Source organism: Cavia porcellus, unplaced genomic scaffold (genome assembly GCF_034190915.1).
Source record: "Cavia porcellus strain 051 isolate PalLab524CR breed Dunkin Hartley unplaced genomic scaffold, mCavPor4.1 scaffold_15, whole genome shotgun sequence".
NCBI lineage: Eukaryota > Metazoa > Chordata > Mammalia > Rodentia > Caviidae > Cavia > Cavia porcellus.
In genome coordinates, this window is record NW_026947498.1 from 58,202,509 (window position 1) to 58,224,875 (window position 22,367).

General features: G+C 38.5%; 2 protein-coding genes across 22 annotated transcripts in view; both read left to right on the forward strand.

The window, feature by feature from the left end:
• Phldb2 (pleckstrin homology like domain family B member 2) overlaps window positions 1–2,241 on the forward strand; it is a 257,658-nt gene extending 255,417 nt beyond the window's left edge. For all 21 annotated transcript variants that reach the window (XM_063224936.1, XM_063224942.1, XM_063224929.1 and 18 more), the window contains one exon: window positions 560–2,241. In XM_063224936.1, coding sequence (XP_063081006.1) covers window positions 560–700 — 141 coding nt within the window. In that variant the 3' untranslated portion in view covers window positions 701–2,241. The remainder of the gene's footprint in view (window positions 1–559) is intronic.
• Window positions 2,242–4,038: 1,797 nt separating this feature from the next.
• Abhd10 (abhydrolase domain containing 10, depalmitoylase) lies at window positions 4,039–16,247 on the forward strand. The gene is made up of 5 exons (XM_003469264.5): window positions 4,039–4,235; window positions 6,505–6,688; window positions 11,485–11,596; window positions 12,121–12,258; window positions 15,562–16,247. The coding sequence occupies exons 1-5, from the start codon at window positions 4,106–4,108 to the stop codon at window positions 15,904–15,906; spliced, it is 909 nt and encodes a 302-aa protein (XP_003469312.2). The 5' UTR covers window positions 4,039–4,105; the 3' UTR covers window positions 15,907–16,247.
• Window positions 16,248–22,367: the final 6,120 nt, after the last annotated feature.

The following is a 22,367-nucleotide window of genomic DNA, read 5'->3' on the forward strand; positions in this document are numbered from 1 at the left end:
TCTAAATTTGAATGCATAATTAAGATAGGTAATTTTGAACTTTAAGCACTTTAATTTGCCATTCTCACATAAAACAGATATGATCAGAGTAGAGCTAGAAAGTTAACACTGAAATAGGGCAGCTGACTCTCTGGGGAGGTGAGGGGAGTTATCAGGGAGTAAGGGAATACTGTGGATACACTGGTTCGGGAGACCTTGCGGAGTTAACTGCAGCACTGTGGATGGGAGTACTATGTAGTCATGAGGGAATCCTAAGTTCATAGGATCTTAACAGGGCTAACAGTAACTACTACTATTTCAGGTACCCCTTATCAGCTCAGTACCATGCTTTATGAACTAGCCAGTAAGAATTAGTGAGTTCTGCTGATGCTTCCCGTGGTAGAAGACGAAACGTGGTCATTCCTAAGAATGGCATAGGGAAAGCGGGTATAACTGAGCAAATATAATGCCTACATAAATTTCTATCATTAGGAACTTTCAAAAAGGAAGAAACCTTCACATATGTCTGTAATTTTACGTGGATTTTAAGGTATTTTTCTTTTCCTGTTTTGAATTTCAGAGCCCTAATCCGTTACTCACCTTTAGTGTCAAGACACACGACAGAATCTATTACATGGTGGCCCCATCGCCGGAAGCCATGCGGATCTGGATGGATGTGATAGTTACTGGGGCGGAAGGTTACACTCACTTTTTGTTGTAATGAATTGAAGTAACAGTCCACTTCGGGGCAGACTGCAATAATCTCTTACAAGAATGAAGCCATAGTCAACCCCTGATGGAAACACCCAACAGACCCAGTCCCTAACTGTATACTTAGAACTCCTCCATAATGAGAAGCTGTGTGTGAAAACTAAAGAAGGAAGGAAGGAAGGAGCTTTAATTCAAAGCTTGATCATAAATGGCAAAAGAATTGAAGCTCCTATAGAAACACTATTTTGATAAATATCACTAAACAACATTTCTTACTATTTTTTTATCAGTTGGTCATGGTGAAATAAACTAAACAGTTTACAAAATTTCTGTATATGTGTACTTGCAAATATGGAATTACTATAACACCCAAATTGTTGCCATCTGTTGACATTATGGTAATCAGCTGGCTTTTTTTTTTTTTTTTTGGAAGTACCATTAAACAAATCTAAGCAAATAAAAGCTTGGAGGGGAATATGTTTTAGAATAAGGACTCCACCAAAACCAAAGACTTGACATGACTTTTGTTTAGCAGTAGTATCTTAAAGCAGTTTAAAGTAGTAGTAATATTTTAAACAGTATTTTGATGCCACCAAGAAATTAACTTTGCAGTGTCATCACTAGAAGCTACTGTACATTTTTGTAAAAGAAGAAAGAAAAAAAATCTGTATTTTAGAAAAAGCCATCTCAGCCAAAATACATGTCACATTGGGTAATTTTAACTATTAAGTGTGAGGAGCTTTTTTGTGTAAGATTTCTCCATTCTCAGTGCTGAGAATGAAGGCAACCGATAGCTAATTTCCTTTAGAGTGTCTGATTTGTCTGTTATAGAGCATACCTATCAGTTACACCCTCACATGAGATAGCTATGAAATCACAGTTGTTTTCACCAAAGAACATAACAAAATAGCTATATACAGAAATGATATAAAGGCAAAATTCAGCTTAACATTCTCTATAATATTTTATTATATATTTCCTTATAATTAGACTTTGGTTTTTAGAGTTAAATTAATTTTTGTGAATGAAATGACTTCAGGCAAATCTCTCTTATAATGGGTTTTCAAATGTCACACTTTTTTATGTTTTGTGTGTTTGTATGTATGAATGTACTCTTTCCTAATCCATTTTGGAATAGAATTCCAAATAGAATTCCAAAATGATGTTATTTGCAAGGTTAAGTGATTAAAAGTGTCTTTAAAACTTTGTGAGACTTGACTAGGTACAATTTTTTTTTAATGTCTGCAATATGCTTTGTATTCATGTATACATGTTGCCAATAAAATTTGCAACTGGATGACACAAGATCTTACTTGAACAATGAAGAACAAAAATCATGACTGTAAAGGATCTTTTTAGAAATCAGACTTTGCAGAGATCACCCTTCAATGCTTTAATGATCCAAGAGAATGAAATGCAGTAGCTAAAATTTTTGTTGGTTAAAGATACTTTTCTGTACTGTATTTTCTCAATAGGATAATCAACTTGCATGTTGTAAGCCTTTTAAATATGTGTTAAACATACTGAATTTGGATTAAAATGTTAACCTGATTTCCCATGTGAAAGTAAACTCTTGATTTGGAAGTAACTTCCATGACATGATGAGTCAGCTGTAGAATTCACAACATGATTTGTGGCTTATAAACTGGAGTAACTAGAAATATTGTTGATCACATGTTTATTGCTTAAACAATGTGAACCTGAGAAAAATTTGATGTCTGTTTGCACTGATAGTCATTATTGGGGATTATGACTACATTTACTTACCTTTTTATCTGATGGGGAAAACATGCAAATGTGAAGCTCCTGAGATTCTACTTTATGGGGACCTCATTTGTCTCCCTGAAGCAAGTCAGCAGATTTCTGAAAGAAAAACCACTCCTTATAAGTGATAAGTCCTGGAGCCCTTTCTATGTTAATGGAGGCAACACTGAGAGTCATGCACAGTGAAACAAATTGGTCTCCTTCAAGCCCATCACTGTTGGTGTAAGCATCTTCACTTGCCATAAGCCACAACTATTCCTGATTTGTTCGAGAGATACGAAAAGATGGAAATGGCCTATGGGTTAGCTGTGTGTGTAGCTTTTTCCCACAATGACAAGTAGCCAGATTTTACATTTATAACATAAACAAAATGCAAGAAGAGTTGCAAAAAGAAAAGGAGAGAAAGACTACAAATATTTTCACTTTTCCAAAACTGCAAATGTTTTATTAAGATGCAAGGGAAGGGATGGGGATTCAGCTCAGTGGCAAAAGTGTGGCAAGCACGAGGTCACGAATTTGATCCCTGGTACCAAAAAAAAGAAAGATGCAAGGGATGGTGAAGTGGCATTCACTGGATATCACCTCTATAATTCAGTCCCTTTGTAATCCTCGGGGATAACTGGCAAAACAGTTCAACATCTTGTTAAGTGTATCTTGAAATCAAGCCCTAATATATATACATCTTTCCTACTTGAGAGGCATTATACCTCACAAGAAACATTGAATTTTTTCCCTTAGGATCAGAATAGGCCAAATAGAATTAATGTGTATCAATACAATACTGCAAAATCTCTTGCTAGGTTCTCCTTTGACTTGAAGACATCTTTTTTGTCATTAGAAGTGTTTAAATTCATATACAGCCAAACGTACTTCACTGAGTAATTTGGCTGTTTCAAATATTTTTAAAAACCTAAAATTTATTCTACTCAACTGTATTCTTCAGTTGAGATTATTTGTCTACTGGAACATATTACTGTGCACACCATGGTCTAGGGTCATGATAATGCAGTAAATTACTCAACTAGACACATAACTAGAGTAAAAACTAATAGAAGGAAGTATGAGAAGCCAGGCTGGTGGTCCTGCCTGTAATCCCAGCACTCTGGCGAGGCTGAGGCCAGAGGATCACAATTTCCACCCCTAGCCAGGCCGATTTGGTTACTTCGTGAGACCCTGTTTCAAAGGGCTGGTAAGGAGCTCAGTGTGAAGGCCCTGGTTGCAAATCGACTCCCAGTAACCAGTATCACACGGACAAGGAAGCCCAAAGATTCTACCACAGGGATATCACAGCAAGATGAAGACGGATTTCAGAAACCTTCCGGGCGCAAACTATAGCTGTTAGGGAGTCACACGGATTAGGGAAGGCGCAAATCTGGCATTTTGTTTTCACTATCTTGGGTCCTCTGGACGATGAGATGGGCTCCTAACGCTGGCTATGATTGCTCTGAGCTCTGAGCAGCCAACAGAGAAGGTAACCTTGAGGCCACTCCCCACTGTTACAGTTAGGACTAGAACTTACATAAGTGCAATGTCCCCGCGAATTTAAACTCCGCGTCGCAATTTGCAAAATTCTGCCAGATTGCGGACGGCGCATGCGCAGCCTCGGAACTGCGTGTACGGAGTGATCCCGAGCGCGGGGGCCGCTGGGAAGATGGCGAGCGTGGGCCTGGCCGCTTGGCGGTCTTGTTTCATTGGAGGCCAGGCAACCGCTTCTTTTGGCCACTACCATAACCTCAGCGCACCAACACTGAAGTCCCAGCGGGTGCCCTGGAGGTTCCCAGGTTAGTGTCTGGGCGGGAGTAGGGTGTTTTCTTTGGAACACTCCGCGTTCGGTTTGGTCCGGTCCGCACCGTGCATTTTGGCGCTTTATTCAAAAATGCTCCCCCTTTCTTAGCTGTCCGCGTCTAGGTGCCTTGCACAGTTGTAGTGAATGCTGCGGGAGCGCAGCCGCAGCCCTGGAGCATTGGAAGCTCAGATCCTTGCTCAACCTTCATGTTCTGCAGCGTAAGGAACTCATGTCCTCTGCCTGCGTGAGTCTCTGCATGAAACCCCAACACTAGGGACAATTAAGATGCGACTTTAATGCATTTGGTTATTAGTTGCTTTGGGGCTTTACAGGTCGTTACCCTAAAGTGCTTAGACACGCCTTCTCTTGACTTGAGGAGACTTAAAACATGAGACATGTTCTTTGTAAAAGTGTGGCTGCCTTTAAGCCCTATTGCCTTGGTGCCTTCACTCAGTGAAAGAACGAATATCCTTACTCAACAAAGGAAGCCAAAGTTTAGAACTATATATGTATCTAATATATCAGAAAATACATACCATATATGTATATTGTATGCGTACGCCTTTTAAGGGTATTCTTTGTGTTTTTTGTAACATTGATACATAGTTGTCAGGTGCATGGTGCCTGGAATAATAACCTCATTGCAGAGACCCTTTGTTTCCAGTGGAAAAAAACCTAAATTTATGTAATCATTTTAACTTACGTTCAATTGTAAACAACGAAAAGTGTGTGTAGTATGCCAGTTTATTAAGAATAAAATATCCTGTCACCTCTTTAGCAGATATTCAGTGAGCATTTATGCACAGCTAATCATCTTTATACCATAAGATGATTTAGGGATATATTAGAATTTGTCCAATTAAAATTCACTGACATTGTATAAATTACAATTTTCTTGGTAAATTTCTGTTGGAAGGGAATATTTGGAGAAGGGCAGAAAGGATTATGTGAGTGACTTAACAGGAAATTAGAAATGAACATTATTGCTGATGCAATATTCTGACCAACAAAACTGACCTTTGAAAGCTTTTTCACCTAACGTTTTAAATTTGACATATTTCTTTATAAATTAAAGGTTTGAAACAATCATGTAAAAGGAATAGATTTAAAAACTTCCATTAAGTTTTAAAAAACCACCTTCACAGATCCAGGGTGGGAGAAACATTTACAACACACATAGAAAAGACAGAAATTTTCACTAACCACAAGCCAATGGAGGAAGACTTCATGTAATATTTAAAAAACATTTCTCAGTACAGAAGAACACTGTACAGAAATATACAAACTAATGGCTTTAGGGGGAAAAACAGATTTTAAAAAATATATTGAACTTTGTACTTTTTAAGAACAAGAGATTGACTTTATAGTAGGAAAAATAAAATAATGAAGTAATCTTTTAAAGTTTGCCATTTGAATTGTTCTATACCATTCACAAAAGTGAAGCCAATAGATAAAAAGAATGCAAAGTTCCATGAGAATTCTTTTCTGAAAAAAATAATACTATTATGTTACTCAAGATTATTTAAAAAAGAGTTGCTCCTTTAATTCACTACAACTGAAACAAAATTAGGATGCCTTGTTTACTACAGCGCTTGAGTCCCAGGTGAAGTAGGGGATGAGAGTCAGTAATCAAAGGTTTAGGATGAGGGTTTGAAACATTTTCCTTAACACTGACTCAACCTGTTTTTTCCTCCTACCCATACCTCTGAAAGTACAGGATGTAAAACTCCTCAAACAAAAAAGAAACCAAAATCTCACAAGAGAGGTTTGAAACTAGTACAGTTAAATCTGAATTTTGATTGATTCTATTTAGGATAAATAATATAGCAGCCACAGTAGAATATTTTTTTGATGAATCAGTGTCTCTTGTGCCTTGGAATTTCTGCTGCATGGTGTATTTTGTGTTTTGTTTTGTTTTGTTTTGGGGGGGGTTTTGGTATTGGAAATCCAACTCAGGATCTTGTTAGGTTAACACCTAGGACCTGTGCTGCTGAGCTATATCTCTGGCCCTCTGCTTGTGTATTTTGGAAGAATGAAGATTGAATATTGGTTTAAAAAGTAACTAATTTTGACAAAATTTTAAAACTGAAGACCTCGTGCAAAGACTTGTAAATTTAGTATGTAAATTTGAGTCTAATTGTATTTTTCCTATGAAATGGGAAGAGAATTTAACTTTAACCCAATGAGTTAAGAAAGTTTGAAATATATGATTTTCCCAAAAACTAGGTGCCAACTATAATGTATGTTCTTTGTACTTTGTTTAGTTTGCAGACAAAAGACATCATTCTCTTTCCTTAATCGACCAGATCTTCCAAAACTGGCTTATAAGAGGCTAAACGGCAAAAGTCCAGGAGTTATCTTCATCCCTGGCTACATCTCTAACATGAATGGTACAAAAGCACTGGCGATTGAGGAATTTTGCAAATCTCTAGGGCATGCCTATATAAGGTAGGAACCACACATTTCAGAGGACCTATTATTCTCATTTAGCATGACAAGTGGTGAACTCCTGCTCTCCCCAATTGAAGCAAATGTCAGCACTTTAAGACTCATTTGTTTTAATGATCTGTAAAGTTTCATTTTGTGATATAGGATCATTGTAAAAGTACCCTTTAAGGGCTGGGGATTTAGCTCAGCGGCATAAGCACCTGCCTTGCAAGCAGGCGGTCGTGAGTTCGATCCTCGGTACCGATAAAAATGAAAAAGACAAAAAAAAAAAAAAAAAAAGTACCCTTTAAAAGACCTTTCTAAAATGTCCTGTGCCACACTGACAAGAAAGGGCATCTTAAGGAAACTCATAGTGACTAAATTCTTAAGATATTCCACGTATAATAAAGACAGTTGACTTTCTTGTACTCTGTTGTCATTGTATTAGTTTTCATTGGAGATAAAGGGTATATTTGACCACCTTCTAAAATACATATTTAGGGCTATAAGAATATACACTAAACATGTGTGAGTTACGTAAGGATATGGGTTCGATCCCCAGCATCACACTCACACAAAATTTGTAACGTAATATATATATTTAAAAGTATTATAAAAAACATTATAAAAGGTGAGTGTGGTGGCACACACTTGTAATCCCAGCAATCAGGGGTGAAACAGAAGGATTGTCTTGACTTAGAGGCCAGCTTGAACTGCAGAGTGAGTTCAAGCCCAGCCTGAATAAGGAACTACATAGTAAAACTCTGTTGGGGTCTGTGCCTAGATCCCTAGTCCCCAAACAAGTGCATGGCGAAGGCCCAAAGGAATGAGACAAGAGGCGTGATATTTACGACTCCAGGAGCATTAAAATCTTTTGCAGAGTTCGGTTCGTAACTCTGATAGCTGACCGACTGACTGTCCCTGGGTGGCTTGTATTATTTAAAACAAGGGAGGAGTTGAGTGGAAAACACAGGAAATGTGAGCAGGATCTCGGGAGGGTTTCAAGGACCCCTCTGAGCAACAGATGATGCAAATTAAGGAAAAAACTCCAGAAAGTCTCCACGTGGCCTCAGCTGTGGCCTATCTTGCCCCCGTCAGGGGTCACCTCATTCTTAGTTCAGCCATGCCCAGGCCATGCCACAGCTCTGCATGTGTGTTCAGCTTCAACCGACTCCAACAAAACCCTGTCTCAAAACAAAACAAAACAAAACAAATGTCATAAAATTAGATAGTAACTCACATTTCTGCTGAGTTTTCTTCTACTCATGTAATTTAATTTACATAAATAGGAGTAATGAACATAAATAGGAATACATGTTGTTTAACTGAAGCTTAATTTTACAATTTCTGGTGTTTCATAAAACAATTATTTTAGTAAAATAATTTATTCACTTTGTTGCTAGCTTTGTCTATAATGATCATTTAGGGTCATTGCTATCTAATTACTATTAACCATTAATTTCATTTTAGTTTATTATGCAAGGTTTTGTCTTTACATATTTTCTAATTTCTCAGTTTACTTTTGTGGTGATTTTTTGTGTGTGTAAATTTTGCTAAAATAGGGTGTGGTTAGTTGAAAGAGAACTAGTTACTGATTTCATTTTTGCTTATTATGAGATTTGATCTTCTATCTACATACTTTCCAGTTTCTCAGTGTACTTTTTTGATTTTTGCTATTAAAATTTACATCTTGAACAATGAGTTGGTTATTTAATGTACAAGAATTAGTACATATGGCCTTACGAAAATGACTTATTAATGTCTTATTGCCGTGCCTAAAATAACATTGAGTCAGAGTTCAAGAATATAGCATGTGCATTTAAAGTCAGTATTCTCAGGATTATTTCTAATATATTTAATTTGGGACTGTGACCCTGGAGAAGTGTTACTGGTTAGAAATCTTAAAAAAGTGCTGAATGTGTTTGAATTAAGTATCTTTTGTTTAAAGACTAATTTCCAGTAAGGGTGAGCTATTTCTCTATTTTTACTTAGAAGCTGTTAGCATGTTTATCAAGGCATGCCTGTACTTCACTTTATTGTTTTCACAGATAATGAGTTTTTTAACAAGATGGAAATTTATGGCAATCCTGCATCAAGCAAGATTAGTACTTGAGTAAATGCTCCTTAGTATACTTTAGCAGTAAAGTATCTTTAACATGTACATACATAATTCGGATGTCTCACCGTTAGGCAGCTTGCCCCACTGGCCCAGCCAGTGGTACAGTCAGTCATGTTCCACTGGTGGTTCAAGCCAGTGGGAACATGTTAAAGTATTAATTTTTATAGGACACATATTATTGCATACTTGGTAGACCACATACAATTTTATATGCATTGAGAAACCAAAAACTTCATGTGATTCTATTTATTGCAATATTCCATTTTTTGTGGTGGTCCGGAATGGAACGTGCAGTATTTCTGAAGTACACCTGTGTTTTTCTTTATGAAGGAACTCTGTAAGTATGTTGCACCCTCACTGTCTATTTGGAAGTTGCAAAAGATGCTATATTTAACAGTATCCATGTAACCTGCAATCAGGGTAAAAATGAAATCAACTGGTCTCTTTCCCTTCTTAGTTTGTCCTTTACATACACTGAATTGAGGGAAAATCAATAATTGATTTAGACTACAGCAGCAACCTCATTCTAATCCCAAGGATCCAAAATCAATTCACTTCAAACCTAAAGACAGTTTTAATTTCATTTTCCTTTATCACTTTATAAATCCCTTATGTCTTAGGAAATGCATTTATACCGTATATCACATACCCTTTCTTATAACCTAAAAATACTGGGATTCATTAGTTTTCACTAGATTTTAAGAATAAGAAAAATATGAAAGCTGGATTTTGAATAAAGTTTTTTATTTTAGTCTTCTAATGTATTTAGTGATGTTACTATTGTCAGTGTGAAGTGATGCCTAACCACTATGAAGAACACAGAGACATTAAAAGATGTGTTTCTCCTCCAGGATCTGCCTGGCTCACCGGAATGAACTCTTCCTCTATCTTTCCCTTCCCCTTCTCCCTCTCCATCTTCCTCCCTCCCTCCTAGAGAGCAGGCTAGAATAAATTGCTTGTGACTGACAAATTCTGTGCAGGTTTCATAAGGGAAAGGTATTTTCAACCTACAGAGGATGTCTTTCTCCCAAAAAGGTTTATTTGTGCTAAGTTCTGAAAGAGAACACTTTGTAAAGAAGATGATAGAGAACGCATACCAGGTGACCCACAGATTAATCAGCTGGCTAACACAGCACTGTAGTTCCCTCTGATAAGTGATAAAAGATCAATATGAGATGAGCAGAATATACTGTTCTTAAACAGTAGGGTAAAGCTTTAGTGTTTTTCCTTGCAGGGAGCCATTGAAGATAAAGCCAAAAAATAATTTTCAAGAAAATGACCAACAGGTATAAAGTGGATTCATTGGGAGACAGAGTCATGCAGACACTGTGATAATCTTCATTTAAGATCACAAAGACCAGCATCAAAATACTGGCCCTGTCAAAGTACAAGTAAAAGAATAAATATGCAAAGAAAAGAGAATGAGTGGCGATGATATAGGGCAGGCAGCATTGTGTTCTGGGTAAACAAACTTGCCTAAACTATCTGCCCTTGATGATCTGGTAGTCTAGTCAAAGGGACAGAGACATTTAAAACTCCATTGCAACACACAATATGAAAAATGCCCAGTTCATACAGAAGAAAGTACCTAGCACTAAATGGGAAAAGTTTGCTGAAGGTGACATGACCCCTAGGAGTTTAGTTGGGGAAGGAAGAATTTCTTGGCAATGGAACACTGTGTAGAGGCTCAAAGTTCTACAAGGGCTTCTCTGAGAATTAGGAGTAGTTCGTTATGATAGGGTTAGGGTGGCCTGTGGGCATTAGATGGTATTTCATGTTCATTGAGTTGAGACCTTGCAGGAGAGGTAGAATTCACAAATCAGGCAGTATTTGTACGACCTGCATACCTGAGAATTTGGAAGGGGAGTTAGACACCTTCATGATGAATTTCTGGTCTCCTTCCTTCCCGTTGTTCAGCACTTAACACTTGCAGGGTACTGATCCAGGCACTGAAAGTTTCTATTCTAGGACAAGGAGCAGGCCACAAAGAAATGTCTTTCACTAATAGTAATAAGTGCTAGGAAGAAAATGGAACGAAATAAGGAAAAGGAGAATGATAAAAGCAGCACAATGTTATGATTGAATGGTCCAGAAGACTTGTAGGAATGTAGTATTTGAACCAAAGGGTCAAATGAAGTGAGGGTGCAGTCTAAGTGGATCTCGGGACATGGGTGTTCCTCGTAGAGGGGAAAGCTAGTGTGGCAGGCATGTGAATGTCATATTCTTTTAGGTTGGAAGAAGGGAATTGAGAGTCCAGTTGGGAGAGCAAGAGGGATAGAACAGAAAGAATTGAGGTCAGAGAAGTAGGCAGGGCCTAAAACGTGGTAAGGACTTTAGATTTTATAAATATAAAAAACCTTTGCAAGGTTCCTGAAGGGTATATTTGTTTTAAAAGAATCCTTAAGACTACTGTGGGGACTAGCCTGTGAAAGTGAAACATAGATTGAAGAGACTTACACATTAGTCAGAAGACGGGAGTGACTTGGACTAGGCTGTAGCAGTGAGCAGGTAGGCAAATGTTGAATGGCAGAGATATTAGATGACTAAGCTCACAGGATTTGGAGAAATATATATTGACTGATGTTTATAGTTTAGGCATTTAATAATGAGCATTGCAGTATCTTAAAAATCAAAGAAGCAAATATATAGATAGATATGTAACATTTAGATATAAATATATATTTTCCCCTTTTTCCAGGTTTGATTACTCAGGAGTTGGAAATTCAGAGGGTAACTTAGAAGAATGCACGGTGGGGAAATGGAGAAAAGATATTCTTTCTATAATTGATGATATAGCTGTAGGACCACAGGTGACTGCTTTTGTTAAATACGATTATTAACTGTAACCTTATACTTAAAGTATTGTAGATATGAAAATTCACTTAATATTTTAAATGTTTAACAACTTTGATAATTTTGATTTAAGTTTTCTGTCATTTTCACTCTTTATAGAAGTAACAATTTTTAGCTGGGTGTGGTGATACTTGCGTGTATTCCTAGCACTTGGGAGGTTGAGGCAGGAGGATCCTTGCAAGTTCGAGACCATCCTGGGCTGCAAAGTGAGCTCACGGCCAGCCTGAACTGTTAGTGTGATCCTGTCTCAAAAAGACCAAAAAAAAAAAAAAAAAAGAAGTAAACTTTATTCTTGTCATTTATATTATAGACCTGATAGTTTAACAAAATGTTAATTAAATTCTGTCCCAAATATCAGAAGTCTGGGAACTATAACATTTTTTAAAAAGTACTTACATTTGTATTAAACTGTCTTATTGTCCTTATAGGAAAAAAAAAAAAAGAAATTTCAATTTAAAGCTGTATATATTGTCATTTCTAGATACTGGTTGGATCTAGCCTTGGCGGGTGGCTTATGCTTCATGCTGCAATTGCACGACCAGAAAAGGTCATGGCTCTTGTTGGTGTAGCTACAGCTGCAGATACCCTAGTGACCCGGTTTAATCAGCTTCCTGTTGAGGTAAGTCACAAGTCCCTTCACCGGCATCTGTGTGTACTCCTGTCATCCACCTTCTCTATCTTTGAACATGTGTGTATCATCCACACGGACCTATCTTTATCTTAACTGCCTTTTGTACACAGTCACGTTCAACTATTCGACCTTTAAGATTCTTTTTTCATAGCCCATTCAAATCATTCTGCTAAATATTTAAACCATTTTGTATAATCACACTTCACAATTTCTTTTTTATTTTATATCACTTGATTCATTATCCTGATTTCTTTCTTCTCATTCTTACTTGGTGGCATGTGGGTGATAGTGCTTGTTCTTATGACCATGTTAGACTGAGGAGTACATTCTAAAATATTTAGCCTGAAAGCATTCTCAGATCTGTCTGCAGACTTTCTCAGTCAATCAGTGTTAGCACACTGGAAATAAAATTTGCTATTTCTGGCTTAGTTGCTCAGTTGCCATTCTTTTTCTACTCCTGAGTCTTCATCTTAAAAGAAAAAAATGTGCACTTCAGTATTAGCATGCTTTTCACCAAATCATAATAGAAATGAGGCTCCTAAAATAAATGGGGAGATAATTATTGTACTCTGTTATTGAATGCATGTTTGAACACTTTAGTTGTCTACAAAGATAAGGAAATAATGAGCGGTAGCTGTTTATTTTTTATCTTTTTGTTTGTTTGTTTGTTTTAAAATCAGTTGAGTTCTCCTTAGGTGTCCCCCTCTCCAGGAATCTAATTTTCACCTGTGAGCCAGGCATGGCATGGTGTTGCATACCTGTAATCCTGGCATTCTGGCAGTTAGGCAAGAGGATTGCCACAAGTTAGAGGCCAGTCTGGGCTACGTGGTGAGTTCAAGGCCAGCCTAAACTACATAGCAATACTTTATCCCAACATCCCCCCACCACACACAAAAATTTTACCTATGGTACTAATTTGCCTGTGACCTGAGGTGTAGAAATTAAAGAAAGAAAATGAATCTAAACCCAGGTGTGCCTGTAATTCCAGCACTCTATGAAGCTGTGGCTAGAAGCTACAAGTCTGAGTTCAGAGATTTAGTGAGAGACTCTCTCAAATTTTAAAAAAAGACTGGGAATCTCGCGTAGTGTAAAGTTTGTCAGTACCACAAAATGGGACAGGAGGGGGCCTAGAGCACTGGTTCAAGGAATATATTCCCAGGCCAGAAGGTCAGCGTCACCTGAGAACTTGTGAGACATGCTGCTGTGTGAGCTTTGTCCTCAATCAGAAATGGAGAGTAAGGGCCCAGCAGTGTGTGGTTTAACAAGTGCCTGGGTGAAGTTTGAGGCTCAGTTACAGAGAGCGAGAGCTCAGGACGGTGAGGGGAAAAGAAAAAGAGGAGGGGAGAGTATGTAGTGGTGAGCAAAGTCGTTGACTTCGCCTCGAGTTCTGCGTTGAAGCCTGGGCCACGTGTCAGCTAAGTTTATTCATAATGCATTGTGATTTCCGCAGCTCCTTAAGAAGTAACATCGGGAGTCAGAGTCCTCATGTTGTCTCCTCTCACTGCTAAAATTACAAAGCTGATCTTCCTTGTGCTTGTTTGCAATTTCTGCCTTTTTTCCCCTTTTTCTCATATGCATTTGCTCAGTCCTCTTGCTTTTCCCATCATTACCTCTGCATTTAAACCTGGATCCTTTGCTCCATCCTCTTGTTTTAAAAATGTAATTCTTCTTACACTCAAGGATATGCCAGATTGAAAGGGAGTTTATTATACTAATAGTCTTGGATTTTTTTGTTATTGAAAACGACAAGATCTGTGCTTTTCTTTTTGCATGTGTATGTCTGCGTCACTCCATGAGAGGAAAAGGTAAATAGCTACATCTGTACCCCAGAGGATGTATGTGCTGTAAACCAGGGCATATAATTGTTAAATTTAAAGTAGGTAAAAGCAGTTGTTAGCAGAAGCATATTTAACCCCCGTTAACTCAGGAGTAAACGCCTGGCCAAGGGAAACAAACACAAGGACGCTGGGACTGTTTGCCTCTTTTCCACATGGTCAGCTAGTTCTGAAGATAGCAAAGGAGCACAAGTGGAGGATTTTGCCATCTTGTGTAACCTTGAGACTGTGACATGGCATTTGTCGTTGCTCGCCTTGGAACTTGACCTCCCTCTTTACTGACACTAATCAGTATCTTCTTTGGATACTAGAGACCAGGTTGACTCTATGCTTCTGAAAAGTGCCCTTTTACATAGAACTGTAAATAAGTCAGAATGTTAATTGCTGTAATAACCACGAGGTAGTATTGGGAATGATATTTTTATAAACTTTTTTGGATTTTTCCATGAGAATTTATATGAATTTTCTAGAGAAAATTCCAATTTTTAATTAGAAAAATTAAGGCAAATAAGTTATAATCTAAAAAATGGGAATTAGCCAGGCATGGTGGCGCACATCTGTAATCTCAGCACTTGGGAGCTGAGACAGGGGATTGCTGTGAGTTTGAGGCCAGCTTGGGCTACAAAGTGAATTTAAGACCAGCCTAACCTACATAGCTAGACCTTGTCTCAAAAACCAAAACAAAACAAAAGATAGGAATTGTCAAAGGATTGTAGGATATGTAATGTTTCATTTTGTAGATAAATGTAGAAAAGATACTTTTCAGTATCTTTCATCCCAGAAGTATTTGGAAGGCCTTTTTGTTATCAAAAACAAAACAAGAATTTCCTTTCCCATTCTTAGGACCCTGGAAGTTAAAATGTCATTCTAAAATTGCATGAACATATGTATCATTGTGTCACTTTTCATTTCTAGCTTTGTGCTTGATTCCTTCTCTACCCCTGGTCCACTTTAGGTACTTTTGATAGGTACTTTAGTTTTCTGATTTTAAAATCTAAACAATTGTTATTCTAAGATTTAAGCTGATACAAATATGAGTGTTTTTGGACTGATTTCCAGAAATTATTGTACTTTTCTGCCCCTTTGTTTCCCTTTTTACTTGTAGTGAAATAACACCTTATTTAAGAAGCCGTAGTTCAAGTTAGAAAACTCAAAAGTTCGATTCCTAGCCATACCCATTTCTAGGTTTTAACTTTGAAGATGACATTTAACGTCTCTAAACCTTAGTATCGGCTTTTATGAAAAGAGGATAACAGCAGAAGCACTGCTGCAGAATTATTACCTGTGAGACAATGTGTGTAAAGTACCTGCCCCAGGACCGTGCAGTGCACATCATGTTTGATGTTTGATGCTTATTATTGTACTTTTATCTCAGTGCTCTTGTTCAGGGACTGCTTTTTTAAAGCTGTCCAGGATTATTGCATGTGCTAATGTACACACATACTTTCCTCAATAGGTAAAAAAAGAAGCAGAGCTGAAAGGCACGTGGACCCTGCCGTCAAAGTACCACGAAGACGGAGTTCACCACATTCGGTACAGTTTCATCCAGGAAGCGGCGCACCACTGCCTGTTGCACAGCCCCATCCCTGTGAACTGCCCTGTGAGACTGCTGCACGGCCTGAAGGATGACGTCGTCCCTTGGCACACGTCCATGCAGGTGGCTGACCGAGTGCTCAGCACAGACGTGGATGTCATCCTGCGGAAAGACAGTGACCACCGAATGAAGGAAAAGGCGGACTTACAGCTTCTTACTTACACTATCGACGATTTAATCGATAAGCTTTCAACTATAGTTAACTAGAATCATGTTACTTGGTATGTAAACTGACATATCCAAAAGATTGAAAAAAATAGCAAATCCAAGATCCTGATTCTTTAGGCTTTTCCCTGCTACCTCTGTTTGTAAATATCGAATGAGTATTTATTTAATGATGGCTCTGCACAAATAATATGAATTATGACAAAAGTACTGGCTGCTGTTTTGACAGTTTTCTCCTTCCTACAATCTTTAATTTTTTTTTCATTAAAATAATTCCTATATTTCATTCAAGAGATGTTTACCTTTCTTATGAATATGTTAGCTGGCCCACCTCTTACATTCCTGCCTACTTACCATCATTAATAAAGTTTGAGTATTTTGGGTTTTGTTTGTTTTCATTATATATGGAAATGTGTAAAATAACATGCTGCAAAATACAAGAAAGTGTTGAAATAAGTGAAATGATTGGAGAAATTTCTAAAGCATAATAAAATTTAAAAGTAAGAATGTGTTATATTTGCACCCTAAGCTCTTTTCTAAAGGCTCAAATGTTTACAGTGACATGGAGAGGTATTTCTACACTTTTACTTACATGTCATATTTAAATGGGAAATTCATTTTAATGATGAGCATTTCTACATAGTGATTGATGAAACTTACGAGAAAATTGAGCTTCCTTTATGAATGCCTACTTGCAGAAATAATTTTCATCAGGAAGAGACCGAAGCGTAAAGAGCCAAGTGTTAGCTGCTTAAATCAGAAGACTTTTAAAGTATGGAGTTGATTTTAAAAAATGCAAGTATAAAAGGTTTTTTCTTAATAATTAAAATGAGCTTGTATAGTGATCAGCTTTGATGTTATTGAGTTGGTGTTTTTTAGCTATTAATTTTAGCTAGACTGTATAGCCTGGTTGGCTTATGTCTGTCATAGTAAAACTTTTATGAAGTTGGCAACATGACTCACATAAAATGAGCATATGTCAGAGATTTAACTCATAATGAGGGAGCCAGCAGATAGTAAACCTGGTTCAAAGGACAACTTAAGAAATGAGTACAGGCATTGAGGAAAAGAGTTTGGGATACAATTGCTGTCCAGAAAAGTGTTCTATAGCAGGTTGGTTGATTATCCCTAGAGACCTGCTTCACAAGGTTAGCTGTTTGCTGGCTCGGGAAACTTGGGTTTCAAGGGGCTTCCACCATTCCCACAACTGCTCAAAGTAGCTCACGCTGTGCTCAGCTGTCTACAAACAAGGCTTATGCTGAGCAGTTGCTTTTCTTCTGGGAGTTCAGAGTTTTGGTCTGTGCTAGGTAGACTACTTATATGACCAGCCCCCAGTAAAAACCACAGGCGCTGAATCTAACAGTAAGTGTTTATGGTGAACAAAATTTTCTGTGGTATTACAGGTCATTGTTGGAAGAATTAAGCTCAGTCTCTGAAGACTCAAGGATTCTTGGACACTTGCACCTAGCTTTGCCAGACTTTATCACACATACCTCTGAACTTTGCTGATTTTGCTTTAGAAAAAATAGCTGCGAGTAGACTATGTTGAGGCTTGGAGGCCCCAGAAATCTTCAACCTGGGGACAGTCTTAGGGACTTCTGATACCATAAAGTTACAATGCATGGATTACCTGGGGTACTACAGAAAAATCACAAGTTAAGGAATCAGTGGCCCTGGAATGACTTGATAGAGGGTAACAGTAGCTATTGTAGGGCCTATTTGCTAGATGTTGCTAGTCATGAAGATTGTTAGGAAAAGGCCCCACCTGTGAGTTTTCTGGGATTATGAAGTGTAATGAACACAGTAGAGAGTCATAGTGGACATGTAGGGCACTGTAACGGTGGGGAAGGACACTAGAGGGTTTGCATCCTGACTCACCATTTATGTTGCTGCACAGGACTCGGTAAGTGTAAGACATTTAGAAGAACAAAAGCAAATGGCACGGGAGATGGGTAGCACAGGAAGAAAAGGAAGCACGAAAGGACTTCTGAAAGTCCTACTGCGAGCTACATTTGACTTCCTGACGGAGGATCCCAAAGTGAAGTGTTACTTGATGACGTTATTCAAAATAGGAGTTCACAACCTAAAGATAAAAAAGCTGTTTTAAAATTTTAGCTTTCAGCCAAGTGTGATGGTCCACACAGCAGTCAAGAGGCCGAGGCAGGAAAATCACCATGAGTTCAGTCTGAACTGCACAGTGAAGCCTTGTCTCACAAAACAATTTTTTTTAGCTTTCCAGAGATTGATAACACAAACTTCACAAGATCCAATTTGTGAAATGCAGTGTTTTTTCTACTTTCCCCTCAAGGCCTTGTTTCATTTCAGAAATTGATCCTGTGCTCTGTATTCAGCAACTTGTGAATAATGCATGTGTGTGCCGCAGACCCTGCACACCCTCGCATTTGGAATGCCTAGATTACTTTAAAAGAGGCACGCACGGTCCCTGCAAACCACCTCAGCATGTGCAATAGAAAACAATAAGGCAAATACCAAGCAAAATAAAACAAACCAAAAAATGCTAATTGAGGCCCCATAATATAATTTACTGCATCTGTTGAGCTGGGACAGTTCCGGACACACACCTACATTCTCTGACCTGTGGAGGTGAGAAGGAGGAGCTTGGCAAGGCTGTTTCATAAAGCACAGAAAGAGGTAAGAGAATCTGCCCACCTCATGACTTCCTAGACAGTCCTCAAAGTGTATCAAAGTTCCCTAAATTTGGAACAATTAGAAAAAAAGTTAAAGAACTGTTATTTGATGGAAGAGGGGATAAGGCAGGTAAAATTTAAAGTTAGTCCTTGATATCCGCAGAGGGGTTGTTCCAGCTCTCCCTGAAGATATCAAAACCCAAGAGAGCTCCTATTTCTCCTATAGAAAGGCAGAGCATTCACAGTAACCAGTGCACTTCCTCCTGTGTGCCTTACTTAGATCATCTCTGATTGCTTACAACACATTGCAAATGCTATGCAAATCACTGTTATTATGCTGTTCTTTAGGGAATCAAGCCTGTAAATGTTCAGTGTCGACATGTATTTTTCAATTATTTTGCATCCTCAGATTCAAAACTTGTGGATACATAGGGGCAACCTTTAAAAATACATTTAAGGGACTGGGGATTTAGCTCAGCGGCATAAACGCCTGCCTTGCAAGCAGGCAGTCGTGAGTTCGATCCCTGGTACCAATAAAAAGGAAAAAGACAAAAAAAAAAAAAAAAAAAAAAAAAAAAAAAACTAAAAAATACATTTAAAAAACCCCTTTAAGTAGAAGTTCAATAGAATTTATTAAAAACACTCATGTAGTGTGTAGTACTTGGTGTATAAAAAGATGTGGTACTTAGTGTAGCTACAGAATATATCTAAAATTGCAGGCATTTAAAAAAACCAAATGTAATTTGGGGAAAATATCCTTTTCATTATGTCTTATTTTCCTAGGCTTTCAGATTTCTGCCTAGAGTTTATTATTCTTCTACTAAAAAACAAAACAAAAACAAAGCAAAACAACGTGGTTTTCACTAATATCACCATCTGTGACAGAAGCTCCAGAGCCTACCAGTTTCTCTGAGCCCCTTCTGATTCATCTCCCCCTCTTTTTTTTCCAGAAAGGAGTCCTGGATCCTCTGTTCTCACGAAGAGCACCCTGTCTATGCATTTTCCATGGAACGTCTTGCTTTGAACTTCTCAGCTTATGTGTCACCCTCTGTCAAAGGACCTTGAGCAACATCACTCCTGTTTATGGTTTTAACTACCACCTGCGTGCAAGTGATTCAAATATACTCCTGCAATCTAGAGTTCCCTCTTCAACTCCAGACTCATAAAACTGACTGACTAATGAGCTCAGACTGTGGGCCTTCCAAATGTGTTAACTCCAGCCTATTATCTTTTCCCCTTTCTGTGTCACCCCACCTATAAGTCTTCTTGCCACAAATAGCACCCAACTGACAATTACCCAAGTGAAACTGTGAGCCATTCTGACAGTTCTCAATGAAAATTTTTGAATTCTTTTTTATGATAACATAATTCCACACACAGGTGGTAAATATGTAACAACTAGCTTGGTACGGGGTGCTGATTTGTAGCAATGCCAGCATCCATTGCATTACACGTATTCCCAAGATGATCGTCCTCAAATTGCCACCATCCCGTCTTCGAATACAAAGGTGAGAAGCAATGCCCATAGCACACCATTCCGTAGCGTTTGCACTACACAGAGAAAATAAACAAATGCTGTCAAAATATAGGCAATGGGAAGAGGTAACGAAATAAACTAAGCCTTTCCTTGAGTATTTAACCTTTGTAATGTAATTGATTTAAGAGAAAGTTAACATAATGTAATTGCTAATAATGGCTACATTTAATAACTGGCATTTGAATTCATGAAAATTTAACTACAACTACTTGGAAGGACTGAGCTTCATCCTTCAGAGCCTGCCTGACAACCCAGTTGCGTTTTCTTTCTGTGTCTCCCCTTGAGTCCTATGCTTTGTTGTTACAGGAACATTTTCATCTCTTTAAATAAGCTCTCTGCCATCAGTACTCCATGCCTCCTGCCTAAGCCCATCCACATGGCAAGTACTTATATATCTTTCAGTATGCAAAGTTATCTCATTTATAAACCTTTCCTTAATTCCCTAACCCCTTCCCCAGGGTTCAGTGTACCAACCTGAGGGCCTCGTGAATAATTTTAATGAGATCTGACCCGCATTGACTGTTTACAGTTTTAGCTTTACTACTGGATCAGTTACCACATTTTATTTTATACCTCAAATACTATATAGTATATGTCCTTGGAAAATTTATTGAAAAAAGTAACAATAATGCAATCAGCATTCATTAAGTGCTACCTTGAGCCAATTTCCAGGGAACCCAGCATTTTTCCCCTAAAAGTTTTCTCTAGACTTCTAGACACTTACACCCTATGCTTCTCCGTCCTCACACCCAACCCCACCACCGCATCCTCTCCAGAACCGTGGGCTCAGCCACTCCCTTGAAGCACACTAACTTTACTGTTGTAATGGGAAGGAATCTTTGGGTATAAAAGATGGGGGGGGGGGAAATGTATATCTTTAGAATCCTTCTAATTTTGTTTAATAACAAACCAACATCTTTAGACAAATACAGGGTATGGAAAAAGATTCCTGCTTTCTCCCTGGGCCTCTGTCCCTTGGGTCCCAGGTGGGGACTAAACCTTATTGCTGCTTTCAGGGGGCAGCTAGTGACTTCTTTAACTTTGCTGCTGAGCTGCCTGCTCTCAGCTCTCCCTCTAAACTCTAGGTCTCTGGAGATTGTTCTGCTGGCTTGGGATTTCAGCTGAGATTCTAAGCAGCAGCAGACTGGTTCTTAATCTCTTTCTAAAACTTCTGGTCTCCCAGAGGCTCCTGGTTCCCTCACAACCTGTGCCTGTCATGGAGTTCAGTTCCCCAAGCCTTCACCTCCTGGCCACTGTCTTTTTTCAAGCAAACCACTCCTGTGTCTACTAGTTAATTAAATTTTCATTAGTCTAGGCCCCAGAAGGCAGAAGATTTTTCTCAATATGTGTATTACTTGAGGAGTCATTTCCTGCAAGGCTTCTAATCAATATCCCACAGGGAAAATAATCACTAGCCTATGTACTAGATTTGCTTTACCTAATGTGCTTGAGTCAATTTACAGCCCTTTCTAAAGCCAAAATTTATTTTATTTTTTTTTCCAGTCCAGTATTTGACAGTTAAGCATTTAAGAAACATTTTTTTGAACAAAGAAATGAAGCAAAGAGCAAACACTTTGGTGTTTTTCTGAAGAAAAGTACCAAGATATGTATACAGTGCCAGTGAGTCCCCATATTTAATCTCATGTAGTTTATACCCCAGGAGCACAAACCTCCATGCCACTGGAAAAATTTATAAACATTTCATTTCAACTTAAACCAAATGATTTCCCCCTGTTCTTACCTGTTTATGCCAACATTCATACACAGACCACATCTACACACTACCAAAACTTTTCAGTCTTAACCATCTTTAGGACATTGCTCTTTGTTTGATTTGTGAAACTTAGTTTTTTTTTTTAGTTGGAAACAGCATTAGAGAGGTAAATCTCTTGAACAAAGCCAAACTGAGGGGCAGAAACCCATCCTTCCCATAGGATGGAAGTTTCTGGACAAAGCCTGGCTCACAGCTGAACGAGTAAATGATTGTGGCAAAAACCCATCCTTCCCATAGGATGGAAGTTTCTGGACAAAGCCTGGCTCACAGCTGAACGAGTAAATGATTGTGGCACTCAGTTCCCCCACCCCATTGGGTCTTGCCAGACAATTGCTACACGGGACAGGGAGAAAGTGGTCTCCCGACAGATGGACAGTTAGCAGAAAGGACTCTCCCACAGGCCTGGTCTCCTCCCGCAGCTGCATGCTGGCCTTGTGCACAATCGCGGCCTCCCAGAGGACCAGATGGCATTGTGCAGCTGGGAAAGACGCTCTGGCGGGAGGGATGCGGGCGGGCTTGCCTGACACCAGAGAGGGCTGGCTTT

Bases quoted from the DNA above. Each gene is read 5' to 3' on its own strand.
- Abhd10 (XM_003469264.5), top strand. From the start codon at position 4,106: ATGGCGAGCGTGGGCCTGGCCGCTTGGCGGTCTTGTTTCATTGGAGGC. The intron at 11,597-12,120 runs GTGACTGCTTTT...TGTCATTTCTAG, and splicing joins ATATAGCTGTAGGACCACAG to ATACTGGTTGGATCTAGCCT. The intron at 12,259-15,561 runs GTAAGTCACAAG...TTTCCTCAATAG, and splicing joins TTAATCAGCTTCCTGTTGAG to GTAAAAAAAGAAGCAGAGCT.